The sequence below is a fragment of the Astyanax mexicanus genome, unplaced genomic scaffold (genome assembly GCF_023375975.1).
Source record: "Astyanax mexicanus isolate ESR-SI-001 unplaced genomic scaffold, AstMex3_surface scaffold_34, whole genome shotgun sequence".
In the NCBI taxonomy this organism is placed as follows: Eukaryota; Metazoa; Chordata; class Actinopteri; order Characiformes; family Acestrorhamphidae; genus Astyanax; species Astyanax mexicanus.
Window position 1 is genome coordinate 3,055,316 of NW_026040044.1, and position 27,573 is coordinate 3,082,888.

A 27,573-nucleotide genomic window follows, 5' to 3' on the forward strand; every position below is an offset into this window, starting at 1 on the left:
CTGCTGGATGGCCGAGAGATCGACTACTACAACAGTAAGGAGCAGAAGAAGATTCCTAAACAGAGCTGGATGATGGAGAAGATGCAGGAAGATTACTGGGAAAAAGGAACCCAGTCTTGCAAGAGTAAAGAACAGTGGTTCAAGGTCAACGTGGATATTCTGATGAAGAGGATGAACCACAGTGATCAGGGTTAGTGATTCATCAGATCTTCATTGTTTCCTTCTCTCGTGATCTGTGTCAGTGATTGTGATGGTCTTTATTTTCTCCTTCTTTTCAGATCTTCATGTTCTTCAGTGGAGACACGGCTGTGAGATTGATGAGTCCAATGGAACAGTGACGTTTCTGAATGGGATTAGTGAGTACGGTTATGATGGGTCAGATTTTCTCTCCTTTAATAATTCGAACAAGGTCTGGGTCGCTCCGGTTCCAGCTGCAGAACCATTTATGAAGAAATGGGATGCCATCCTGAACCAGTACACCCAGGGCTACCTGGAGAAAGAGTGTGTGGACTGACTCACCAAATTCATGGAGTACGGAAAAGAAACACTGAGAAAACACTGTGAGTTTCCTGACTGGGTCTTTTTTAGTAATGTAGACTTTATTAATCTAGGCTCTCTCTGAAAATAATCGCAAATTGTCTTTGTTAAGAATTGAGACCAGGGATGCACCTAATATTTGGCAACCAAATTTCTTCAGCTGAAATGATGAAAGTGAGAGAGAACTTGGGATGCAACAACTAATCGATTAAAATCGATTATTAACAACTAAATTATTTTTAGCAACTAAAAAAACAACTAAATTATTAATAAATTACTTGGGTCTACCTCTTTTTGTCAGTGTAAAACAGTTTTATTTCAAGTCATTTTGATGAGTTGCTATTGGTCCATTGATCATGAAACTCTGGTGCAATATAAAGAGCTTCTTTCAGATTCAGATTATATCAAAAGTTACAGGTACAGGTTTTTTGTATTTAATGGTATATATAGTTTTATTGACTTTTTTATATAAATATATTTTTATTGAGGGAGTGAGAGAAGAGGAAAAAAACTATAATAAATCAGGAATGCAAAGAAACAAAACAAATCCAATGAATGAAAAAAAAGCGTTAACAATATCCAGTATAAAAGCACAGAAATAATTGATGAAACAAATAAAGGGATCCAGCCTCAATTTTTTTTTTGTTTCCCTTTTTCTTCTTCCCTCCCCTCTCATCCTCCCCAATTTTTTTTGTTTATTTTTTCCCCCACTTTAAACCCCATTAACCCCCCCCCTCACATTAACCCCCTCATCTACCCTCTTCCCTTTACCCCTAATGGGTTGGGTCTGCCTTATTATACACACAGGTACAGTTGCTATCCCTTAACCTTGGGCACCTTAAATTCCACCTAAAATGTGAAAGCACAACCAGTGGTTTCAAAGAAAGCTGGAGTTTTAATCAAGCTACATGTTAGCGAATTAAACAAGTTATTACAAATATAGTTCAACAAGATAAGTAAATTTAATAAATAGATTAGTACATTTGTCAAGCTTTCCGTTCCACCTTAAATGCAGCGGGAGTTACATTCAGAGTGAAAGAAAATCAACCCAAACATTTTTTTTTAGTAAGACCTGATTTATTATTCCAGTCATGGTAAAATGCTGTTGTTTTGTTTGTAATGCACAAAAAAAGAAGACTCATAATATTAAAATATAAGATCCAATTAATTTAAATACAGATTGCATTAGAAGCCTAAACATTTTTATTTTTTAATTTGATATCAACCTTATTATTTTACAAAATGTCCGTGAACAAAATTGAAAAAAGCATTCTAAATCACATTAAATTAGTAAAAAGGAACTTTTCTTAGTTTGCCTTCTGGGCTCTAATGATGCCATGCCCTTTTGTCTGAGGTGTTGTTTTATTCGAGTACAGTGGGCAGGGCTGACATGTCTTAGTGGACGAACTCCAGCAGATGACAGACATGTATCTTTATCCAAACCATCACTGATTGGTGGAAACTTCACACTAGACCTCGAGCAGTTTGGACTGTGTGTCTCTCCACTCTTCCTCCAGACTCTGCTCCCTTGATTTCCTTTAAATGAAATGTAAAATTTACTGATGATCAGTGATGGTTTGGAGAGACATGTCTGTCATCTGCTGGTGTTGATCCACTGTGTTTTATTATCAAGTCTAAAGTCAGTGCAGTTTTGTTTTCCCACAAAATCTTACAGCACTTCATATCTTACAGCTTCCCCCTGCTGCTAACAACTTTTATAGAGATGCAGATTTCATTTTCCAGCAGGATTTGGCACACTGCCCACACTGCTTTCCAAAAGAAACAATTGCTCTTATATAATATTATAATATATATTTTTTATTAGGGGTTCGAGCACGTAGTGCTAGAAACCCTATTGTAATTGTTCCGATTATTAGGGGTTCGAGCACGTAGTGCTAGAAACCCTATTGTAATTGTTCCGATTATTATTCTTATTCTTTTTCTGCCATAGAAGTGATCGGGCAGAAGAAACCGTAAGGCCTACAGGGCTGAGACTTGGTCATATGGTAGTACTTCTCACCGCTACTCAGATTCAAAAGATGAGCCCGATCGGCCTCAAGGGGGCGCTATTGCGAAGGTCAATGCGTTAGGCCTCGTAACTCCTACGCCCTGATAGCTAGAGCAAAAATTCTTGCATTATATGATTCCTTGGTTAATGTCAAATCAAAAAGGTCTATAGAACCACTAAGCTCCGCCCACTTAGATTTTTTGCTATTTAGCATAATATGCAAAACCTACTTTTGAGAACTTGTCCTAGGGTCATTGACCAATCCTGTCATATTTGGTGTCAAACAACTCAGCAGAGTCCCACGCTCAATAATTATCGAAAAAATTGTGAAATTTGTAAACAATATGGCCGCCATATGCAAATTAATCTTACCGTGGCACACCCAAATTTACTCTAACAGCTGTAACTTTTGAATGCTTAAACCTACACTAATGCCACTTTACAAGTTTGATGCCAACATGATTCTGAGGTAGCCCGTCAATCTGTGTAGACATACGCCCCCAGGGGGCGGAGCCAAAGCTAAAAATCTGTTTCTCAGGAACCGTACAAGCTATGAAGCTCTCCTTTGGCATGTATCATCTATGGCCTATGTCCTAATGTTTTACAGAAGGAAAATTTGATATGCAAATTTTTGCGATCGTTATTAGCCAATCAGATTCCAGCAAGCTTTTGACAGGCTAAACAATGACCAATCAGGACGATACTTATACCCTACATGTATCTCAGGGCCTTCTATCATCCATTAAAATATGGCGTTGATTGGCCTCAAGGGGGCGCTATAGCAGAAAATCAGTTATATCTAAAGGTACAAGTGGCCTAGGCTTGTTATTCTTTTTTAGTTGTATACTTTGCTGTAGCCTTTACAACTTTGTAATTACATGTATTTACCAAAAATGGAAAGATTTTCATCAGTGGCCAAAAGAGTAAAAATTGCTCTTTTCGAACTTGTCTTTAAGTCCTTAATCAATCAAAACAAATTTGGTCTTGATGCAATCTTGAGACCCTGTAGGTAAATAATTATTAAAAAAATCTTGACATTTTAACTACTTGAGGCCCATAAACCTTGATCAAACATGTACGTGAAAGCCTTTTCAGAGTTATTTGGCCAAAACTCTGTCAAAGTTTAAAACATGCCAAAACTGTTGAAGCTACTAATTAACAATGACATTTGAAGTACATGTGCAAAGTATGAGCCAAATAAGTCTTCAGTAGGCTCTACAGTGAAAAAATAACTATTTTCTATTTATTCTATTTATCGCTATTTTCCAACCTAAATGGACAGAAGACTGGAACCTTTCACCCTATCAACACACAAATTTATACACATATATAGACTGATAATCTGATCTTGATTGCAAATTTTCAGCCAAATCGGACATGTTTTGCCTCTACAACGGCTGGAAAACTACAGCGATTTTGTAGGCCTCAAGCCTGTATTATCGCTTTTTTCAAATCTAAATGGACAGAAGTCAGGAGCCTTTGAACCTATCGACACAGAAATTGACATACATATATAGACTGATATTGTGATCCTGATTGCAAATTTTGAGCCAAATAAGATATTTCTTGCCTCTAATATGGCCAAAGAGCAACAGCCATTTTGTAGGCCATAAGCCTGTATTATCACTTTTTTCAAACCTAAATGGTCAGAAGTCAGGAACCATTGACCCTATCAACACACAAATTTACACACATATATATACAGACAACTTGATCATGATTACCAATTTGGAGCCCAATCGGACTTTTCTTCTCTTTTTAATAAATAGAAACACACTGATAGGGAATGTTCTGTCTTTCTGATAGAGTGATAGATTTCCAGCAGGTTATATGTGGTCTCTTGCTGCGCTCTGGTGGTCATTTGGTGAAAATGCTACAGGTGAATTATTCTAAATTAAAGCTCTGCTGAACTTATTTAATCTTGCTTGTCTTGCTTAATTGAACATATTTATCCTTCTTGTTCATGCTGGTCAGCCGCCTGGGTCATTCTTGTTTATGCTCCACCCACTTATTTTTTTTTTTTAATAAATTTGCATAATATGCAAAAAATACTTTTGAGATCTTGTCCTTGGATCCTTGACCAATCATGACATGTTTGGTGTCAAACAGTTCAGCAGAGCTTACTCCTCAATAATTATTAAAAAAATCTTTACATTTATAAACAATATGGCCGCCATATGCAAATGAGTTCTACCATGGTGCAGTAAAATGTCTTTAACACTTATAACTTTTGAATGCTTAACCTGACACTAATACCACTTCAGTCCTTTGATCATTACATGATTCTCAGATACCCTGTCAGTTTAAGTAGACATACACCCCCAGGGGGCGGAGCCAATGCTCGATAGCTGTTTCTCTAGAACCATACAAGCTATCAAGGTCATCCTAGCCAATTATCATCTATGGCCCATGCACTAATGGTACACCAAATGAAAATTTGATATGGACACTTTTGTGGTCACTATTAGCCAATCACATTCCAGCAAGCTTTTAACAGGCGGAATGTTAATCAGGTCAAAACTTATATACTATATACGGGTTATTTATATGCCCTTTTTATGCCTTGTGTTTTTCAATTTAAAAACTGAATTTGTTTCACCAAATGCGCACTAGAGTGCAGTAAGACACCACATAAAACCTGATGAACACTACAGCTCAATTTATCAATGCTTTTCAACTAGTTTACTCACACCACTCATCTAGCATTGCCATTATGGTCTTTATGGTCACCCAGCTTGGTTATGCTGGCCATCCAGCTTGGTCATGCTGGCCATTCACATTGGTCATTATGGTCCTGCTGGTCATTCAGCTTTGTCCTCATAGTAATGGTGGTCTTCCAGCTTGGTCATACTGGCCAACCACCTTTGCCATGCTGGTCATCCAGTTTGGTCATTATGGTCTTCCAGCTTGGTCAATATGGTCAACAAGTTTGTCATCCAGATTAGTCATGCTGGTAATCTAGCTTGGTCTTCATGGTCATGCTGGTCATCCTCATCCAGTTTGGCGATGCCGGTCAACCGGCAACATGTTTTAAGCCTAACTGGCCTCCAGGGGTCTCTTTGCCTGTAACGCTCGAACCCCGTAAATCGCCGCTTGCGGCTATATTTAGGGGTTCGAGCACGTAGTGCTAGAAACCCTATTGTAATTGTTCTGATTATTAGGGGTTCGAGCACGTAGTGCTAGAAACCCTATTGTAATTGTTCTGATTATTATTATTATTATTATTATTATTATTATTATTAGGGGTTCGAGCACGTAGTGCTAGAAACCCTATTGTAATTGTTCTGATTATTATTATTATTATTATTATTATTATTATTATTATTATTATTCTTATTCTTTTTCTGCCATAGAAGTGATCGGGCAGAAGAAACCGTAAGGCCTACAGGGCTGAGACTTGGTCATATGGTAGTACTTCTCACCGCTACTCAGATTCAAAAGATGAGCCCGATCGGCCTCAAGGGGGCGCTATGGCGAAGGTCAACGCGTTAGGCCTCGTAACTGCCACGCCCTGATAGCTAGAGCAAAAATTCTTGCACTATATGATTCCTTGGTTAATGGCAAATCAAAAAGGTCAATAGAACCACTAAGCTCCGCCCACTTAGATTTTTTGCTATTTAGCATAATATGCAAAACCTACTTTTGAGAACTTGTCCTAGGGTCATTGACCAATCCTGTCATATTTGGTGTCAAACAACTCAGCAGAGTCCCAACCTCAATAATTATCAAAAAAAAATGTGAAATTTGTAAACAATATGGCCGCCATATGCAAATTAATCTTACCGTGGCACACCCAAATTTACTCTAACAGCTGTAACTTTTGAATGCTTAAACCTACACTAATGCCACTTTAGACCGTTGATGCCAACATGATTCTGAGGTAGCCCGTCAATCTGTGTAGACATACGCCCCCAGGGGGCGGAGCCAAAGCTAAAAATCTGTTTCTCAGGAACCGTACAAGCTATGAAGCTCTCCTTTGGCATGTATCATCTATGGCCTATGTCCTAATGTTTTACAGAAGGAAAATTTGATATGCAAATTTTTGCGATCGTTATTAGCCAATCAGTTTCCAGCAAGCTTTTGACATGCTAAACAATGACCAATCAGGACGATACTTATACCCTACATTGTTCTCAGGGCCTTCTATCATCCATTAAAATATGGCGTTGATTGGCCTCAAGGGGGCGCTATAGCAGAAAATCAGTTATATCTAAAGGTACAAGTGGCCTAGGCTTGTTATTCTTTTTTAGTTGTATACTTTACTGTAGCCTTCACAACTTTGTAATTACATGTATTTACCAAAAATGGAAAGATTTTCATCAGTGGCCAAAAGAGTAAAAATTGCTCTTTTCGAACTTGTCTTTAAGTCCTTAATCAATCAAAATAACTTTGGTCTTGATGCAATCTTGAGACCCTGTAGGTAAATAATTATCAAAAAAATCTTGACATTTTAACTATTTGAGGCCCATAAACCTTGATCAAACATGTACGTGAAAGCCTTTTCAGAGTTATTTGGCCAAAACTCTGTCAAAGTTTAAAACATGCCAAAACTGTTGAAGCTACTAATTAACAATGACATTTGAAGCACATTTGCCAAGTATGACCCAAATAAGTCTTCAGTAGGCTCTACAGTGAAAAAATAACTATTTTCAATTTATTCTATTTATCGCTATTTTCCAACCTAAATGGACAGAAGACAGGAACCTTTCACCCTATCAACACACAAATTTATACACATATATAGACTGATAATCTGATCTTGATTGCAAATTTTCAGCCAAATCGGACATGTTTTCCCTCTACAACGGCTGGAAAACTACAGCGATTTTGTAGGCCTCAAGCCTGTATTATCGCTTTTTTCAAACCTAAATGGACATAAGTCAGGAACCTTTGACCCTATCGACACAGAAATTGACATACATATATAGACTGATATTGTGATCTTGATTGCAAATTTTGAGCCAAATCAGATATTTTTTGCCTCTAATATGGCCAAAGAGCAACAGCCATTTTGTAGGCCATAAGCCTGTATTATCGCTTTTTTCAAACCTAAATGGACAGAAGTCAGGAACCTTTGACCCTATCAACACACAAATTTACACACATATATATGCAGACCACTTGATCATGAGTACCAATTTGGAGCCCAATCGGACTTTTCCTCTCTTTGTAATAAATAGAAACACACTGATAGGGAATGTTCTGTCCTACTTATAGAGTGATAGATTTCCAGCAGGTTATATGTGGTCTCTTGCTGCGCTCTGGTGGTCATTTGGTGAAACAGCTACAGGTGAATTATTCTAAATTAAAGCTCTGCTGAACTTATTTAATCTTGCTTGTCTTGCTTAATTGAAGATCTTTATCCTTCTTAATCATGCTAGTCAGCCACCTGGGTCATTCTTGTTTATGTTCCACCCACTTAATTTTTTTTTATTTGCATAATATGCAAAACTTACTTTTGAGATCTTGTCCTTGGCTCCTTGACCAATCATGACATATTTGGTATCAAACAGTTCAGCAGAGCTTACTCCTCAATAATTATTAAAAAAATCTTTACATTTATAAACAATATGGCCGCCATATGCAAATGAGTTCTACCATGGTGCAGTAAAATCTCTTTAACACTTATAACTTTTGAATGCTTAACCTGACACTAATACCACTTCAGTCCTTTGATCATTACATGATTCTCAGATACCCTGACAGTTTAAGTAGACATACACCCCCCCAGGGGGCGGAGCCAATGCTCGATAGCTGTTTCTCTAGAACCATACAAGCTATCAAGGTCGTCCTTGCCAATTATCATCTATGGCCCATGCACTAATGGTACACCAAATGAAAATTTGAGATGGACACTTTTGTGGTCACTATTAGCCAATCACATTCCAGCAAGCTTTTGACAGGCTGAATGTCAATCAGGTCAAAACTTATGTACTATTATTGATATTATTGGTTATTAATATGTGCCCTTGTCATGCCTCACTGCTAGGCTCTCCGAATGCCCACTAGAGTGCAGCAAGAGACCACATAAAACCTGCTGAAGACTACAGCTCAATTTATCAATGCATTTCAACTAGTTTACTCACACCACTCATCTAGCATTGTCATTATGGTCTTCATGGTCACGCTGGTCACCTAGCTTGGTTATGCTGCCCATCCAGCTAGGTCATTCTGGTCATTCACATTGGTCATTATGGTCCTGCTGGTCATTCAGCTTTGTCATCATAGCAATGCTGGTCATCCAGCTTGGTCATACTGGCCAAACACCTTTGCCATGCTGGTCATCCAGTTTGGTGATGCCAGTCAACCGGCAACATGTTTTAAGCCTAACTGGCCTCCAGGGGTCTCTTTGCCTGTAACGCTCGAACCCCGTAAATCGCCGCTTGCGGCTATATTTATTATTATTATTATAGTTCTTATTCTTTTTCTGCCATAGAAGTGATTGGGCAGAAGAAACCGTAAGGCCTACAGGGCTGAGACTTGGTCATATGGTAGTACTTCTCACCGCTACTCAGATTCAAAACATGAGCCCGATCGGCCTCAAGGGGGCGCTATGGCGAAGGTCAACGCGTTTGGCCTCGTAACTCCCACGCCCTGATAGCTAAAGCAAAAATTCTTGCATTATATGATTCCTTGGTTAATGGCAAATCAAAAAGGTCAATAGAACCACTAAGCTCCGCCCACTTAGATTTTTTGCTATTTAGCATAATATGCAAAACCTACTTTTGAGAACTTGTCCTAGGGTCATTGACCAATCCTGTCATATTTGGTGTCAAACAACTCAGCAGAGTCCCATCCTCAATAATTATCGAAAAAATTGAGAAATTTTGAAACAATATGGCCGCCATATGCAAATTAATCTTACCGTGGCACACCCAAATTTACTCTAACAGCTGTAACTTTTGAATGCTTAAACCTACACTAATGCCACTTTACAACTTTGATGCCAACATGATTCTGAGGTAGCATGTCAATCTGTGTAGACATACGCCCCCAGGGGGCGGAGCCAAAGCTAAAAATCTGTTTCTCAGGAACTGTACAAGCTATGAAGCTCTCCTTTGGCATGTGTCATCTATGGCCTATGTCCTAATGTTTTACAGAAGGAAAATTTGATATGCAAATTTTTGCGATCGTTATTAGCCAATCAGATTCCAGCAAGCTTTTGACAGGCTAAACAATGACCAATCAGGAAGATACTTATACCCTACATGTATCTCAGGGCCTTCTATCATCCATTAAAATATGGCGTTGATTGGCCTCAAGAGGGCGCTATAGCAGAAAATCAGTTATATCTAAAGGTACAAGTGGCCTTGGCTTGTTATTCTTTTTTAGTTGTATACTTTGCTGTAGCCTTTACAACTTTGTAATTACATATGTTTACCAAAAATGCAAAGATTTTCATTAGTGGCCAAAAGAGTAAAAATTGCTCTTTTCGAACTTGTCTTTAAGTCCTCAATCAATCAAAACATATTTGGTCTTGATGCAATCTTGAGACCCTGTAGGTAAATAATTATCAAAAAAATCTTGACATTTTAACTATTTGAGGCCTATAAACCTTGATCAAACTTGTACGTGAAAGCCTTTTCAGAGTTATTTGGCCAAAACTCTGTCAAAGTTTAAAACATGCCAAAACTGTTGAAGCTACTAATTAACAATGACATTTGAAGCACATGTGCCAAGTATGAGCCAAATAAGTCTTCAGTAGGCTCTACAGTGAAAAAATAACTATTTTCAATTTATTCTATTTATCGCTATTTTCCAACCTAAATGGACAGAAGACAGGAACCTTTCACCCTATCAACACACAAATTTATACACATATATAGACTGATAATCTGATCTTGATTGCAAATTTTCAGCCAAATCGGACATGTTTTGCCTCTACAACGGCTGGAAAACTACAGCGATTTTGTAGGCCTCAAGCCTGTATTATCGCTTTTTTCAAATCTAAATGGACAGAAGTCAGGAACCTTTGACCCTATTGACACAGAAATTGACATACATATATAGACTGATATTGTGATCCTGATTGCAAATTTTGAGCCAAATCAGATATTTTTTGCCTCTAATATGGCCAAAGAGCAACAGCCATTTTGTAGGCCATAAGCCTGTATTATCGCTTTTTTCAAGCCTAAATGGACAGAAGTCAGGAACCTTTGACCCTATCAACACACAAATTTACAAACATATATATACAGACCACTTGATCATGAGTACCAATTTGGAGCCCAATCGGACTTTTCTTCTCTTTTTAATAAATAGAAACACACTGATAGGGAATGTTCTGTCTTACTTATAGAGTGATAGATTTCCAGCAGGTTATATGTGGTCTCTTGCTGCGCTCTGGTGGTCATTTGGTGAAACAGTTACAGTTGATTTATTCTAAATAAAAGCTCTGCTGAACTTATTTAATCTTGCTTGTCTTGCTTAATTGAACATCTGTATCCTTCTTGGTCATGCTGGTCAGCCACCTGGGTCATTATTGTTTATGCTCCACCCAATTTTTTATTTTTTATTTGCATAATATGCAAAACCTACTTTTGAGAACTTGTCTTTGCCTCCTTGTCCAATCATGACATGTTTGGTGTCAAACAGTTCAGCAGAGCTTACTCCTCAATAATTATTAAACAAAATCTTTACATTTATAAACAATATGGCCGCCATATGCAAATTAGTTTTTCCATGGTGCAGTAAAATGTCTTTAACACTTATAACTTTTGAATGCTTAACCTGACACTAATACCACTTCAGTCCTTTGATCATTACATGACTCTCAGATACCCTGTCAGTGTAAGTAGACATACACCCCCAGGGGGCGGAGCCAATGCTCGATAGCTGTTTCTCTAGAACCATACAAGCTATCAAGGTCATCCTTGCCAATTATCATCTATGGCCCATGCACTAATGGTACACCAAAGGAAATGTTGATACATTTTTGTGGTCACTATTAGCCAATCACTTTCCAGCAAGCTTTTGACAGGCTGAATGTTAATCAGGTAAAAACGTATACACCATATGTGAGTTATTTATATGTGGCCTTTTTATGCCTCACCACTAGGCTCCCATCAGGATTAATGTGGTTTGTATTTTTCAATTTAAGAACTGATGTTGTTTCACCAAATGCCCACTAGAGTGCAGAAAGACACCACATAAAACCTGCTGAACACTACAGCTCAATTTATCAATGCTTTTTACAACTAGTTTACTCACATCACTCATCTAGCATGGTTATTATGGTCATGCTAGTCAACCAGCTTGGTCCTTATTTTCATTCTGGTCAACTAGCTGGGTATTTTGGTCATGCTGGTCAACCAGCTGGGTCTTTATGGTCATGCTGGTCTAACACCTGGGTCTTTATGGTCATAATAGTCACCCACCTTGGTTATCCAGTTTGGTGATGACGGTCAACCAGCAACAGGTTTTAAGCCTAACTGGCCTCCAGGGGCCTCTTTGCCTGTAACGCTCGAACCCCGTAAATCGCCGCTTGCGGCTATATTTATAGTTCTTATTCTTTTTCTGCCATAGAAGTGATTGGGCAGAAGAAACCGTAAGGCCTACAGGGCTGAGACTTGGTCATATGGTAGTACTTCTCACCGCTACTCAGATTCAAAAGATGAGCCCGATCGGCCTCAAGGGGGCGCTATGGCAAAGGTCAACGCGTTTGGCCTCGTAACTCCTACGCCCTGATAGCTAGAGCAAAAATTCTTGCATTATATGATTCCTTGGTCAATGCCAAATCAAAAAGGTCTATAGAACCACTAAGCTCCGCCCACTTAGATTTTTTGCTATTTAGCATAATATGCAAAACCTACTTTTGAGAACTTGTCCTAGGGTCATTGACCAATCCTGTCATATTTGGTGTCAAACAACTCAGCAGAGTCCCACGCTCAATAATTATCGAAAAAATTGTGAAATTTGTAAACAATATGGCCGCCATATGCAAATTAATCTTACCGTGGCACACCCAAATTTACTCTAACAGCTGTAACTTTTGAATGCTTAAACCTACACTAATGCCACTTTACAAGTTTGATGCCAACATGATTCTGAGGTAGCCCGTCAATCTGTGTAGACATACGCCCCCAGGGGGCGGAGCCAAAGCTAAAAATCTGTTTCTCAGGAACCGTACAAGCTATGAAGCTCTCCTTTGGCATGTATCATCTATGGCCTATGTCCTAATGTTTTGCAGAAGGAAAATTTGATATGCAAATTTTTGCGATCGTTATTAGCCAATCAGATTCCAGCAAGCTTTTGACAGGCTAAACAATGACCAATCAGGACGATACTTATACCCTACATGTATCTCAGGGCCTTCTATCATCCATTAAAATATGGCGTTGATTGGCCTCAAGGGGGCGCTATAGCAGAAAATCAGTTATATCTAAAGGTACAAGTGGCCTAGGCTTGTTATTCTTTTTTAGTTGTATACTTTGCTGTAGCCTTTACAACTTTGTAATTACATGTATTTACCAAAAATGGAAAGATTTTCATCAGTGGCCAAAAGAGTAAAAATTGCTCTTTTCGAACTTGTCTTTAAGTCCTTAATCAATCAAAACAAATTTGGTCTTGATGCAATCTTGAGACCCTGTAGGTAAATAATTATTAAAAAAATCTTGACATTTTAACTACTTGAGGCCCATAAACCTTGATCAAACATGTACGTGAAAGCCTTTTCAGAGTTATTTGGCCAAAACTCTGTCAAAGTTTAAAACATGCCAAAACTGTTGAAGCTACTAATTAACAATGACATTTGAAGTACATGTGCAAAGTATGAGCCAAATAAGTCTTCAGTAGGCTCTACAGTGAAAAAATAACTATTTTCTATTTATTCTATTTATCGCTATTTTCCAACCTAAATGGACAGAAGACTGGAACCTTTCACCCTATCAACACACAAATTTATACACATATATAGACTGATAATCTGATCTTGATTGCAAATTTTCAGCCAAATCGGACATGTTTTGCCTCTACAACGGCTGGAAAACTACAGCGATTTTGTAGGCCTCAAGCCTGTATTATCGCTTTTTTCAAATCTAAATGGACAGAAGTCAGGAACCTTTGAACCTATCGACACAGAAATTGACATACATATATAGACTGATATTGTGATCCTGATTGCAAATTTTGAGCCAAATAAGATATTTCTTGCCTCTAATATGGCCAAAGAGCAACAGCCATTTTGTAGGCCATAAGCCTGTATTATCACTTTTTTCAAACCTAAATGGTCAGAAGTCAGGAACCATTGACCCTATCAACACACAAATTTACACACATATATATACAGACAACTTGATCATGATTACCAATTTGGAGCCCAATCGGACTTTTCTTCTCTTTTTAATAAATAGAAACACACTGATAGGGAATGTTCTGTCTTTCTGATAGAGTGATAGATTTCCAGCAGGTTATATGTGGTCTCTTGCTGCGCTCTGGTGGTCATTTGGTGAAAATGCTACAGGTGAATTATTCTAAATTAAAGCTCTGCTGAACTTATTTAATCTTGCTTGTCTTGCTTAATTGAACATATTTATCCTTCTTGTTCATGCTGGTCAGCCGCCTGGGTCATTCTTGTTTATGCTCCACCCACTTATTTTTTTTTTTTAATAAATTTGCATAATATGCAAAAAATACTTTTGAGATCTTGTCCTTGGATCCTTGACCAATCATGACATGTTTGGTGTCAAACAGTTCAGCAGAGCTTACTCCTCAATAATTATTAAAAAAATCTTTACATTTATAAACAATATGGCCGCCATATGCAAATGAGTTCTACCATGGTGCAGTAAAATGTCTTTAACACTTATAACTTTTGAATGCTTAACCTGACACTAATACCACTTCAGTCCTTTGATCATTACATGATTCTCAGATACCCTGTCAGTTTAAGTAGACATACACCCCCAGGGGGCGGAGCCAATGCTCGATAGCTGTTTCTCTAGAACCATACAAGCTATCAAGGTCATCCTAGCCAATTATCATCTATGGCCCATGCACTAATGGTACACCAAATGAAAATTTGATATGGACACTTTTGTGGTCACTATTAGCCAATCACATTCCAGCAAGCTTTTAACAGGCGGAATGTTAATCAGGTCAAAACTTATATACTATATACGGGTTATTTATATGCCCTTTTTATGCCTTGTGTTTTTCAATTTAAAAACTGAATTTGTTTCACCAAATGCGCACTAGAGTGCAGTAAGACACCACATAAAACCTGATGAACACTACAGCTCAATTTATCAATGCTTTTCAACTAGTTTACTCACACCACTCATCTAGCATTGCCATTATGGTCTTTATGGTCACCCAGCTTGGTTATGCTGGCCATCCAGCTTGGTCATGCTGGCCATTCACATTGGTCATTATGGTCCTGCTGGTCATTCAGCTTTGTCCTCATAGTAATGGTGGTCTTCCAGCTTGGTCATACTGGCCAACCACCTTTGCCATGCTGGTCATCCAGTTTGGTCATTATGGTCTTCCAGCTTGGTCAATATGGTCAACAAGTTTGTCATCCAGATTAGTCATGCTGGTAATCTAGCTTGGTCTTCATGGTCATGCTGGTCATCCTCATCCAGTTTGGCGATGCCGGTCAACCGGCAACATGTTTTAAGCCTAACTGGCCTCCAGGGGTCTCTTTGCCTGTAACGCTCGAACCCCGTAAATCGCCGCTTGCGGCTATATTTATAGTTCTTATTCTTTTTCTGCCATAGAAGTGATTGGGCAGAAGAAACCGTAAGGCCTACAGGGCTGAGACTTGGTCATATGGTAGTACTTCTCACCGCTACTCAGATTCAAAAGATGAGCCCGATCGGCCTCAAGGGGGCGCTATGGCGAAGGTCAACGCGTTTGGCCCCGTAACTCCTACGCCCTGATAGCTAGAGCAAAAATTCTTGCATTATATGATTTCTTGGTTAATGGCAAATCAAAAAGGTCAATAGAACCACTAAGCTGTAATTTTTTTTTTAATTTGCACAATATGCAAAACCTACTTTTGAGATCTTGTCCTTAGATCATTGACCAATCATGACATGTTTGGTGTCAAACAGTTCAGCAGAGCTTACTCCTCAATAATTATTAAAAAATCTTTACATTTATAAACAATATGGCCGCCATATGCAAATGAGTTCTACCATGGTGCAGTAAAATGTCTTTAACACTTATAACTTTTGAATGCTTAACCTGACACTAATACCACTTCAGTCCTTTGATCATTACATGATTCTCAGATACCCTGTCAGTTTAAGTAGACATACACCCCCAGGGGGCGGGGCCAATGCTCGATAGCTGTTTCTCTAGAACCATACAAGCTATCAAGGTCATCCTAGCCAATTATCATCTATGGCCCATGCACTAATGGTACACCAAATGAAAATTTGATATGGACACTTTTGTGGTCACTATTAGCCAATCACATTCCAGCAAGCTTTTAACAGGCGGAATGTTAATCAGGTCAAAACTTATATACTATATACGGGTTATTTATATGCCCTTTTTATGCCTTGTGTTTTTTCAATTTAAGAACTGAATTTGTTTCACCAAATGCGCACTAGAGTGCAGTAAGACACCACATAAAACCTGATGAACACTACAGCTCAATTTATCAATGCTTTTCAACTAGTTTACTCACACCACTCATCTAGCATTGCCATTATGGTCTTTATGGTCACGCTGGTCACCCAGCTTGGTTATGCTGGCCATCCAGCTTGGTCATGCTGGCCATTCACATTGGTCATTATGGTCCTGCTGGTCATTCAGCTTTGTCCTCATAGTAATGGTGGTCTTCCAGCTTGGTCATACTGGCCAACCACCTTTTCCATGCTGGTCATCCAGTTTGGTCATTATGGTCTTCCAGCTTGGTCAATATGGTCAACAAGTTTGTCATCCAGATTAGTCATGCTGGTAATCTAGCTTGGTCTTCACGGTCATGCTGGTCATCCTCATCCAGTTTGGCGATGCCGGTCAACCGGCAACATGTTTTAAGCCTAACTGGCCTCCAGGGGCCTCTTTGCCTGTGACGCTCGAACCCCGTAAATCGCCGCTTGCGGCTATATTTTTCATTATGTTTGCTGCAGAAGGTGCCAGTTAGTAACAGATTTTACTTTATTTTAAAATATTTTAAAATATGTTATAATATATATATTTTTTATTTGTTTTCGCTGCAGCTCCTCCTAAAGTTTATGCCTTTGCTAAGAAATCTGTACGAGACTCGAGAAAGCTGACCCTGACCTGCCTGGCTACGGGATTCTACCACAAAGACGTGGTGATGAGCGTGAGGAAGTTCGGCACTTCATTTCCTGAACATCTGATCACATCTTCTGCAGTCAGACCCAATGATGATGGAACCTACCAGCTGAGGAAGAGTGTGGAGATACAGGAAGATGATTCAGCAGATTTTCATTGTTACGTGTCTCACAGCTCCCTCAAAGAACCAATCATTGTACAATGGGGTAATTAAATAATCTTATAGTATAGATATTTATTAAGTATATAATCATTAATCTGGATTACAGTTTTTCTCAGTCGATTTGGTACATTTCTCAGATCAGAATTGAAATTCTCAGAACTGTTCATTCAATCTCCACATTTCCGTGTCACTTGTGCACATCATAATTGCATTTCTCATTGTGTTTCTCATTTTGCAAATGCTTTTGTCATTCGTGCAAATGGTCGAGTACAATTTTCAGCTGTTTTTTGCATTATCCATTGCTTATGTTGTGCTCATCAAAATGTGTTGTACTGAATATCTGATTTTTCTTTCCCTCCAAAACATTTATGCTTTAGGTCATTGCCTCGGTCATTACATGCAAAAGTGCTGAACATGTTGTCATAATCTCCCAGGCATAATTTATAAATTTCTATGAAACTTTTTTGGGACATTTTGGTAATTTATCCTAAATTAATGAAATTGTTCTCAGGTGAACCTTGGCTTTCAGTTAATTAGGCAAATTTGTGAATTTGCCAGGAGATTCTTTCCACACTGCATTGTAGAGAAGGATATTCAGTGTGATGTAAATCAAAACATGTGGCCCAACAGAGAGGAGCTTCAGAATGCATAAAAAAAGAAATCACTATAATTCTTTAAGTTGTTGTCTCAGGTTGTTCTGAATGTTTAGAGTAAGTTTCTAATTGTGTAGTTTTTCCTTCGTGTTATGTATAGACTGCTGTCGAACACTTTCTTTCCTTAATTTCTGTCAGATTTTTTTGTCAACAAATTGCAGTGCAAACAATATCAGAACTTTTGATTGCAGTCTAATTTCTTGCTGTCAGTCTCCCACATACAGTCATGATTAACTATGTTTTGTGTAAGTTTGTATTTTTTGTGTAACACATACAGTTTTAATTGATCCGATTTGAGTCAAAAGTATCCATTAGAATATAGTTCATATATACACTGTGCACTGTTGACAACATGACTAAGTATTTTGACTGCCTTGTTCATAGGCAATGACACACAGACTAGAACCTCTGATGGCACTGACAAGTTAAGTGAAATGAATATTTGCTTTTGAGGCGAAAACAAAGAATTCTGAGGGAGTTACGTGCTTTTACGGGTATTTCATTGAGTTTTGCTGTTTGCACTAAATGTTTTGAGAAATGCACGTGTTGTGATGCCAATGTAAAGCATGATGTGAGAATTGCACCAAATCGACTGAGAAAAACTGTAACAGCAGCAGGGTGATAATCCATCAGATAAATAAGATTCCTGTAATTCTTTGTGTTTCTGCATCAGACAAGACGAACAACATAAAATCGAAGAACGATGCGGGTTCTGTTACTGCAGGGATTATAGCAGGTGTTCTGCTCATCATCTCCATCATCATCATCGGTGTCTGTTTCCTTAAGAAAATTATAAGTGGTAAGCGGTCCTGTGTACCTACAAATACTCCTAATTAATCCTAATGAAGAATCGTGTATTAATGTCCTTTTCTTCTTCTGTGGATTTCACAGGTGAGAAGGTCCTTTTTTCATGCCCTACAAAAAAAAGCCTCCCAGGTACTGTTTTTTTCACCAGAAACTTTAATCAAATATCTCAAATATTTCTGCAAACCTGTATACAGATGTGAACTACACAACATATTATACTGATGTGAGAAAGTGAGCTCTGGAGCTTTTATTATAGCAGTGATTAGGAAAGAATATGGAAATTACTGAAAGCTAGTGGAAAGGAGAGGAACTGCAGAGTCAGCTCAAAAACATGTATGGCATGCCAGTTTCAGGATGTACTTTGGGATTACTGTTGTTATAAACTGTTCAGAACTGAATTTAAATTTAATTACAGAATTAGAATATTAAATTTAGAATTAATTGCAAATGTTATTCTGAACAACAATGGGTACTATTGGGTAATGTTAAAAAAAAAGAATTTATTATGCAGGTATATTGATATTAGTTAGTCTTGTTTAATTGTTATTATTAATCAGAGATTGTAACAAATGTTCATGATAACATGCAGATTAACCTTCTGTACTTTTGTAATGTCAGATTGTTTATTCTTACACTGATAGAAACTTTATAATCATACAGATTTGCAGTCAGTCAGTTTGCTACAGTTTACATACTGATCTGCCGTAATAAAAGGACGCGTGTTTAAGGAATTTTAGAAATGAACTTCACAAGTTTCTGGTGATGCTAACTTGTCATTTTATGTTTTCTGCTGTTTTTCAGGTAACGGAGAGAGTAATAGGGCAACATGAGTCTGAGAATGTCAGGTGTGGTGCAGGAAGGAGACATGGAGAGTAGATGCAAATGCGAGTATTTATTAACTAAACTTGGAACAAACTTGAAGCCAAATACATGACACTAACAAGTAAACACGAGATCTAGACACGAGACTGACCTAGACATACATCGCACAAGAACCGACAAAGGAAACAGGAAACACAAGGCTATGAATACACACACAAGGTAGGAAAGGAAACAGGGGGCGGAGCTACAGATGAAACAGTGAGAAACACAGGACTGGGAGGAACCAGAGACTGTAGAAAAGATGGACGCTGTGTCGCCGTTCCCATTCATTCAATGAAAATGAAGCCAAAATCTTCCTACACCTTGGCGATCCTGGAACCTGATTCTGCGCAGTAGAGACCAGAGGAGGGAGAAAGACTGTGGAGAGACAGCCTACTCATTTAAATAACCCCGCCCCTGAGGGCTGCCTCGAGGTCACAGGCTGCAGAGCGGAGCTGACGGTCTGTTATTGGTCCCGCCCATAACCAGCCCTTTTACAATAACCACACCTTTTTGAATAGAGCTGAATAACGTTTTAAAAACCGGATTCTGTGGGGATATAAAAATTTAACAATATAAGCAGAGGTTACACTAGCTGCTGCATTTAAATAATGGAGGTAGAATTACAGTATATTAGAAAAAAACGTGATTGAAAGTTGTTCTGTTTTGCAATTAAAACCTATGGGGATGGGTGGGGTTACACAGCTTTCTGCAACCGAACAGCAGGGGGCGCCCAACCTGTGGTGGCTTCACTTTTGAGAGCCCTGTGGGACTCCTTTTGTTATGGGCTGTAGGTCTGATTTATGGTTACCAATAGACACACATTGCTTCCTGTCAGAAAGGTAATCCTGGGCCCACAGGATTGCATTATTGCTAAAAACAATATTATGTAAAGAACCTAGTAGTAGATCATGATCAACAGTCTCAAAAGCTTTTGTGAGATCAATAAAAATGGCAGCACAGTACTTCTTCTTGTCTAGGGCCATGTATAGATCATTTTAAACCAGTGTGGTTGCAGAGATGGTACTATGTATTTCTCTAAATCCAGATTGATATTTATACAGGATAGAGTTTTCATAAAGAAAATACTTGAGCTGGTTATTCACTAAGGATTCTAAAAATACTTGATTTTAGCGATCTATAGTGCACTAGTTAATTGCGCTTTGCACAACTGGATTTAGGGGCGTGGTATCCTGAGGGCACAAAAAATATGCAGCTCCGATGTTAAATAAACCAATCAGTGTGCCAGAATTAATTCCCTTTAAGTCCCTTTATGTAAAAACTGTGTTTGCAACACTGGATAATAATCAACCGTTATTTACAGGGGGGACCCTCCTTTTCAATGCTGCTGAGCATTTACAGTCAAAAGGGATTAAAATATGTATATAAAAAAAGAACTAATTTGATCAATAAAAAAAAAAAAAAAAAAAAAGAATATAATATAAACAGAGGCAGTCCCGCAATGTCCAACTCTATTTTAAGGACATGTGTGCAAGGATTTTTTTATATTGTACTTTGAATTTTATTGAGTACTGTTTTCATTATTAAATAAAGTATTTTATTTTTGCTTATTCATGTGTCCCTGAATTATGATCTTTTTTCGTTTGTAATAAATGGGGCTCTGTAGAAAATTACTTCTATTGCTGATACTTATTAAAAATGTCACTGACTGTATATCTATGTATAACATATGGACATATTGAGATCCACTGTATTTCTATAGTTTTAGTCTATTTTAATAATAATAATAATAATAATAATAATAATAATAATATATAAACCTGATTACAGTTGTTAATTACTTATTTGCTTTGTATTTCTAATTATTAAACAGTAACATTTAAAAGATACACATCCACTGACAGCTATTAAGTATCTAAAGATTAATCACACTGTCTGATTAAAGTTGAATTGCATGTAATTAATAATTTGCTACAACATGACTTTTTGTAAATTAATGAAAAATAATATTTCAGTAATTTTTACATATTTATATAGTATTTTCCCCTAAAATACTGTAGTACATACACACACACACACACACACACACACACACACAGATCCACTGATCCCCAAAAGCTAAAATAGCTATTACTCAGTGACAACACTACTTTTACATATTACTCTTTATTTTTGACAGGTTTAAAATACACCTCTGGAAAAAAAAAACACAACTTAAAAATGATGAGTTTCTTTGATTTTACCAAATTGAAAACCTCTGGAATATAATCAAGAGGAAGATGGATGATCACAAACCATCAAACCACCAAACTGAACTGCTTGAATTTTTACACCAGGAGTAAAGCAGCATAAAGTTATCCAAAAGCAGTGTGTAAGACTGGTGGAGGAGAACATGATGCCAAGATGCATAAAAAAAACTGTGATTAAAAACCAGGGTTATTCCACCAAATATTGATTATTTCTGAACTCTTAAAACTTTATGAATATGAACTTGTTTTCTTTGCATTATTTGAGGTCTGAAAGCTCTGCATCTTTTTTTTTTCAGACATTTCTCATTTTTTTTGTAATTTGGGAGAAATGTTGTCTGTAGTTTATAGAATAAAACAACAATGTTCATTTTACTCAAACATAAACCTATAAATAGCTAAATTAGACATACACATTTCTTGAAACCATCCCTCTATGTAAAAAAGTCATTAAACACAGAAAAAAGCAAAACACAACAATCAGATCATAACGTATATGATCTGTTTTTTGTATATATATATAAAAATACATACACATGTGCGGTAACAAAAAAAACATGCAGTTCATGGCCTACAAGTATATTGGAAAATGAATGTAATGGAACACATTTGAATTGAGTCATAATTCAAACATGTTGGTAAAGAAAAAACAATGATCTGTTCTGCTCTCTGAATCTTTGGACTATAGTTAACACAGTAAATCTGTTTAGCTTGGGCTGAACTCGAAGTCCAGCTTCCCTCAGTGTCAAACCGTGAACAAAAACATGCTCTATGACAGTTGCTCATATTTCATCCGAAACAATTATTCTTTGTCTCATACTTCCTCTTCCTCTTAATCTGCCTGTCTGATTGTTTCTGTCCATAGTAAAACCTCAGTGACCAGAGCTCCATGTGCTGGATTATAATGGTTTCTTCACATCATTAGACACAAGTGTGATCAATTCTGAGTTGCTGTGTTTAAGTTGAGACCCATGTGTTTCACTGAGTTTCACTTTTGCTACATGTGCTTATCATTATGCACCCCAAGTGCAAAATGTGTTTTAGAGGTGAAAATATGTTCGTAAGTTAGCAACTGAGAAATGTCTCTCATTTCCTCCCTCTCTTTCTCTCTCTCTCTCTCTCTCTCTCGCTCTCTCTCTGTATCTCTCTCTCTCTTTCTCTCTCTCTTTATATATGTTAATCTCTCCCTCTTTATATTAAACATGTGAGTATTGTTACTTTTTTACCGCTGATGTTCCCAGCATTATTAAATATTAAATATTCTATAATCTACAAATATAATATATAAATATTTCGGTGTGTAACAGAGTTAAAAAGAACTGCATAAAATTATATGAATTCTCACAAAATTATTATTATATTAACCTTTAGTAAACAAAAGGGATTCTTGTTATATTTTTTTTTACTCCTGTTGGAGGCTGGTTAATGTGTTTAAACAGTAAAAAGGTGGTTATTTTTCTGTGCTTTTATTTTGAACGACAAATCCCTGCACCAGCAAGGCAACTGCATGTTTTTTTTTTTATTAATTATCCCCCTGCGCCCCCCGTAGCTCCAGAGGAGCTTGCAAGCAGCGCAGGAGGTAAGCAGAGCTGAGAAGCTCCGTAAAAAGTGCTGTTTTAAGCAGATATAAATATTTTTAAGACAAATTACCGGCAAAATTAGGTTTTATGTCAGTTCTGGTAACACTTCTATACATTTGTATTGAGTATTGAAGCATATTTTGCCTTATATTTACTTATTTCTGCCCCAGTTGGGTTTTCAGTTCTGAGTTACAGCCGTTTTGGCGCCAAAGCACTACATGTGCCTGAAAATGTATGCTCATGTGCTGTGTTTTCCTTTGTTTCGTATTTTATAGATATACATGCAGTTGCAGTCACTAAATAATCGGCTGGGATTATTTGTTTGTTTGTATGTGCAGGTATGTTGTGATTCTGTTCATTTAATTAGTGTAAATGTTCTGTTCTGTTATATATATATATATATATATATAAAGAGAAAAAAAAAAAACTTTCTCTCTCTCTATAAAAAAAAAAAACTTTCTCTCTAAAAAAAAAAAAAAAAAAAGAAAGAAGAAGTAAACGAGAGATTTAAAAAATATATATACTTTGTCTGACTGTAGTACTAAAAAGGAAAAAAAAAAAACTATACGATCACATGTAACAGATTAAGCTGCTTATTTTATTTAATTTTCTTATTTTAATTTCTTAATTTTTTGTGCAGCTATATGTGTATTCAGTTCTTTTTCATACCGTTTGTGTATGTAAAGGGCTCCAGAGGAGCTTGCAAGCAGCGCAGGAGATATACATGCAGTTGCAGTCACTAAATAATCGGCTGGGATTATTTGTTTGTTTGTATGTGCAGAGTAATAAAGACCAGAGGAGAGAAAGAGACAGCCTGCCTCCCCGCGTCTTTCTAACTTCCCACCAAAGGGTCTAACAAGTGCTATAGGGCAGCAGGAGAGCCGCCACATTGGTGCCGTGACCTTTTCATTTGGATCATCAGGATCAGCTCAACGCAGATCGCCGAGGGAGCTGCCAAGCATCATTAACGGTGGTCAGAAATAATTTAGTGCCAGTTAATTTTTTTTTTTTATTTAATGAGAAGCTGATTGTTATTGTGTTACGTTAATAATTTGATTTGTTTTGTCACTACATAATTTGTTCAGCGTAGAAAAAAAAAATGGCTCAGAAAATGAGTAAAAGTGAAACAAATGAGTATTCAAGACCTAATTTGGGCAGAGGCAGAGGATTTAGCCATAGCCCAAGTTGGTCTCCTATGGGGCAGTACTTGAGAGACAGTCCACACACTTCAACTCCTGTGTGTGACAGTGCTAGTCTTGAGCACTTAGCCGATATTGTAGGTCAGTTAGGCATACAAATAGGTGACTCAATAGCAACTAGGCTAATGACAGCAGGGCTTTTTGACAAAGATGCTGACAAGAAAAAAACAATGGATAATACAGTATCATGCTCAAGCAGACAAGACACACCACAAGTAACTGTACATGTTAAAACTGAACACGAGCCTAAAGTGTTCAGAGGTGACAGTTCTGACAAATTCTCAGTACAAGAGTGGGTCGACATGACTAAGACATGTCTAAAAAAACAAAACTGTGCATTGACTGATCAAGCGGAAGAGATCTTAAGCAGACTAATGGGCAAAGCCAGAGATGTAGTGAAGATCGCTCTAAGGAGCAACGAATCACTAGACGTGACACAGAATCCAGAGCTCATCTATGACATTGTCATACGCTACTTTAGTGAGTCCTCCTCATGTCTCCCTCTTGAAGACTTCTATACCACATTGCCCAAGCCTCAGGAAAGCCCTGTTGATTACTGGATCAGGCTTAATAAAGCTGCAGACACAGCAGATGAAGGACTACGACGGCAAGGACGGAAAATGGAAAATATTAGTGGAGAAGTAGCTCGCATGTTTGTCAAACACTGCTCTGATCCAGAACTTTCATGTGTTTTTAAATGTAAACCAATTGGTGACTGGACATCAAGGGATATTCAAGCAAGAATTGATGAATATCAGAGAGAATTGAGGGCTTCGGTTAAACCTAACAGCCACAGCTACTTTAAGAGTCACCCTGTTTCAGTTATTGATGCTGAGTCACATCAAACAGCATATGTCACTCCTCCGACTGGCATGGATATTAAGCCTATGTCTCCATGTCCTTCTTATGTTCCTGCCATGCCATACGCTGCTAATACCTGTCCAGTTCCAGCTTGCTTTCAGGCTCATGATCAGCACATCCAGTCACCTTCTCCTTCAAAAAGTGCGCATCAGTCAGATGGAATTGTACTTGGACGCATGATGAATATGTTGGAGCAAGTTCTGTTGAAAGTGGAACAACGCAATAGTGCCTCTCGAGCTCAGCAGCAAAGATTTCGTCCTGGCTTAAACTCTACCCCATGCAAGGTCTGTAAAGATGGGAGTCACACCACACTGTCCCATTGCAAGTCTGATCGTCTCTGCTTTAGCTGTCTAGCCCCTGGTCATTCCAAACAGCAATGCCCAGATAGACCTACAACAAGTTCAAGACTACCTCAGGGAAACTAGGCGACCTGTATTCAGTGGGGGAAAGTACAGGTCATAATGTAAACTCCCATTCAGACAAAATAGATGTTGAAGATTTTCTACAAACTACTGACTCTGTTTGTACAGATGGAAATGTAGACATTGTGTTTCAGAACACACAAATTGTTGGCCAGAGTGACAGTTTATTCTATACACCTGTGAAAATTAGCAACAAAGTGACACTGGGTGCGATGTTGGATAGTGGCTCAATGGCATGCACGATGAATGAATTCGCTGAGCGCACTCTACTTGACGCAGGTGCTGTAACTGAGCTTGACAGGTTTTCATGTGATGTCACATTAGTAGGCGTTGGAGGTCGACGTGTGAGTCCAAAATCAGCCTTTAGTGTTGAAATGGAAGTGTATGGTTGCAAAATGATTGTGCCTACTTTAGTAGTAGAAGGGCAGCACGATGAGTTAATTCTGGGAACCAATGTGATAAAACACATTTTAAGAGAATCCAAGAAATGTGACAGTTATTGGAGAGCCGTTTCCAAGCCACGTTGCCCAGACCCTGAAACAGAGCAGTTCTTGTCCATGTTGGCCGGTTTAAACCGCTGGAGTGGTAAAAACGTACCAGACAAAATAGGTACGGTGAAGTGTAATTCTGCCACCTACCTTGAACCTGGTCAAGAATATCTTGTATGGGGAAAGTTGCCGAAAACCACTTCAGTTTCACCAGGCAGTGCAGTCATGACTGAATGCACGTCATCTCATTCAGTTCCAAGAGGCATTATGGTAGCCAGAGTTATAACTCCTTTGTGGGGTGACAGATGGGTTCCTTTGAGGATCATGAACATTTCTGACAAACCTGTTTTACTGAGACGCAACGCAAAGCTTGCAGATGTCTTCCCCTGTGTCGCAGTAGAAGATTTTGAACTGACAAGCTGCCCTCAGAGCATTCCACCCAGCCATGCAGCACCTAATCAAGCGAAGGGTAGAGTATCCTCTGAAGAGAAGCTAGCATCTCTTGGTCTTGACAAAGTGGACCTAAGTCTATGTGATGTATCAGAGGAGTGTAGAACTGAGCTATCTGACCTAATTGTCCAGTATGAAGACATATTTTCACGCCATCATCTGGACTGTGGAAAAGCAGAAGGATTTGTCCATAGGATCCATCTCACTGATCAAAAACCATTCAGACTACCTTACCGGAGAGTTCCACCAAGCCAGTACCAAAAACTGAGACAGGTTTTAAATGAAATGGAGGAGAAAGAAATCATAGAGAAATCCACCAGCGAGTATGCATCACCTCTGGTACTCGTATGGAAGAAAAACGGGGAATTGCGGTTGTGTACAGATTTTCGTTGGCTGAATAAGAGAACTCTTAAGGACGCACACCCATTGCCTCACCAGGCCGACTGTCTGGCTGCACTTGGCGGAAATTCTTTATTCAGTACAATGGACTTGACTTCTGGCTTTTATAATATGCCATTACACGAAGATGACAGAAAATACTCAGCCTTTACCACCCCAATGGGCCTATATCAGTACTGCCGCCTTCCTCAAGGCCTTTCAAACAGCCCAGGAAGCTTCATGCGCATGATGACTGCTATTTTTGGTGACCAAAATTTCCTAAGTCTGTTATGTTACCTCGATGATTTGCTGATTTTCGCTCCTGATGAAAGAACAGCACTAGAACGCTTGGAAATGGTGTTCAACAGGCTCCGTGGGCATAATCTAAAATTGGCTCCCAAGAAGTGCCACTTTTTAAGAAAGTCTGTAAAATTCCTTGGGCACATTATAGACAAACGGGGTGTGTCTACTGACCCAAGCAAAGTAGATAGTGTCTCAAATATGTCCAAGGCAGATTTAATGGAAGCTGATGGTGTAACTCCTTCTGAGAAGCGCATTCGTTCGTTCCTAGGAATGCTAAATTACTATCAGCATTTCATCCCAAATTACTCATCTCTCGCTAAACCCCTCTTTTCATTGTTGACTGGCCAAAAGAGGAAGGTGAAAGGCCGTAAAGTATACAAGAGTGCTGTAACCAGCCGAAAACTGAGCT

The 27,573-nt window shown here is 38.2% G+C and overlaps 2 protein-coding genes across 5 annotated transcripts in view; both read left to right on the top strand.

Moving 5' to 3' along the window:
- LOC103032414 (class I histocompatibility antigen, Gogo-C*0101/C*0102 alpha chain-like) overlaps positions 1-27,573 on the top strand; it is a 152,312-nt gene that overhangs the window by 70,354 nt on the left and 54,385 nt on the right. The gene's annotated exons all lie outside the window — the stretch shown is intronic.
- On the top strand, positions 448-20,826 carry LOC111190009 (beta-2-microglobulin-like). Its single transcript, XM_049473168.1, has 5 exons — positions 448-560; positions 16,714-16,998; positions 18,282-18,407; positions 18,500-18,544; positions 19,217-20,826. Exons 1-5 carry the CDS (start codon positions 527-529, stop codon positions 19,243-19,245), a joined length of 519 nt encoding a protein of 172 aa, XP_049329125.1. The 5' UTR covers positions 448-526; the 3' UTR covers positions 19,246-20,826.

Excerpts from the sequence above, each read along its gene's own strand:
- LOC111190009 (XM_049473168.1), top strand. The coding sequence starts at position 527 with ATGGAGTACGGAAAAGAAACACTGAGAAAACACT. Across the intron at positions 561-16,713 it reads AGAAACACTGAGAAAACACT|CTCCTCCTAAAGTTTATGCC; the intron begins GTGAGTTTCCTG and ends TTTTCGCTGCAG. Across the intron at positions 18,408-18,499 it reads CCTTAAGAAAATTATAAGTG|GTGAGAAGGTCCTTTTTTCA; the intron begins GTAAGCGGTCCT and ends TGGATTTCACAG.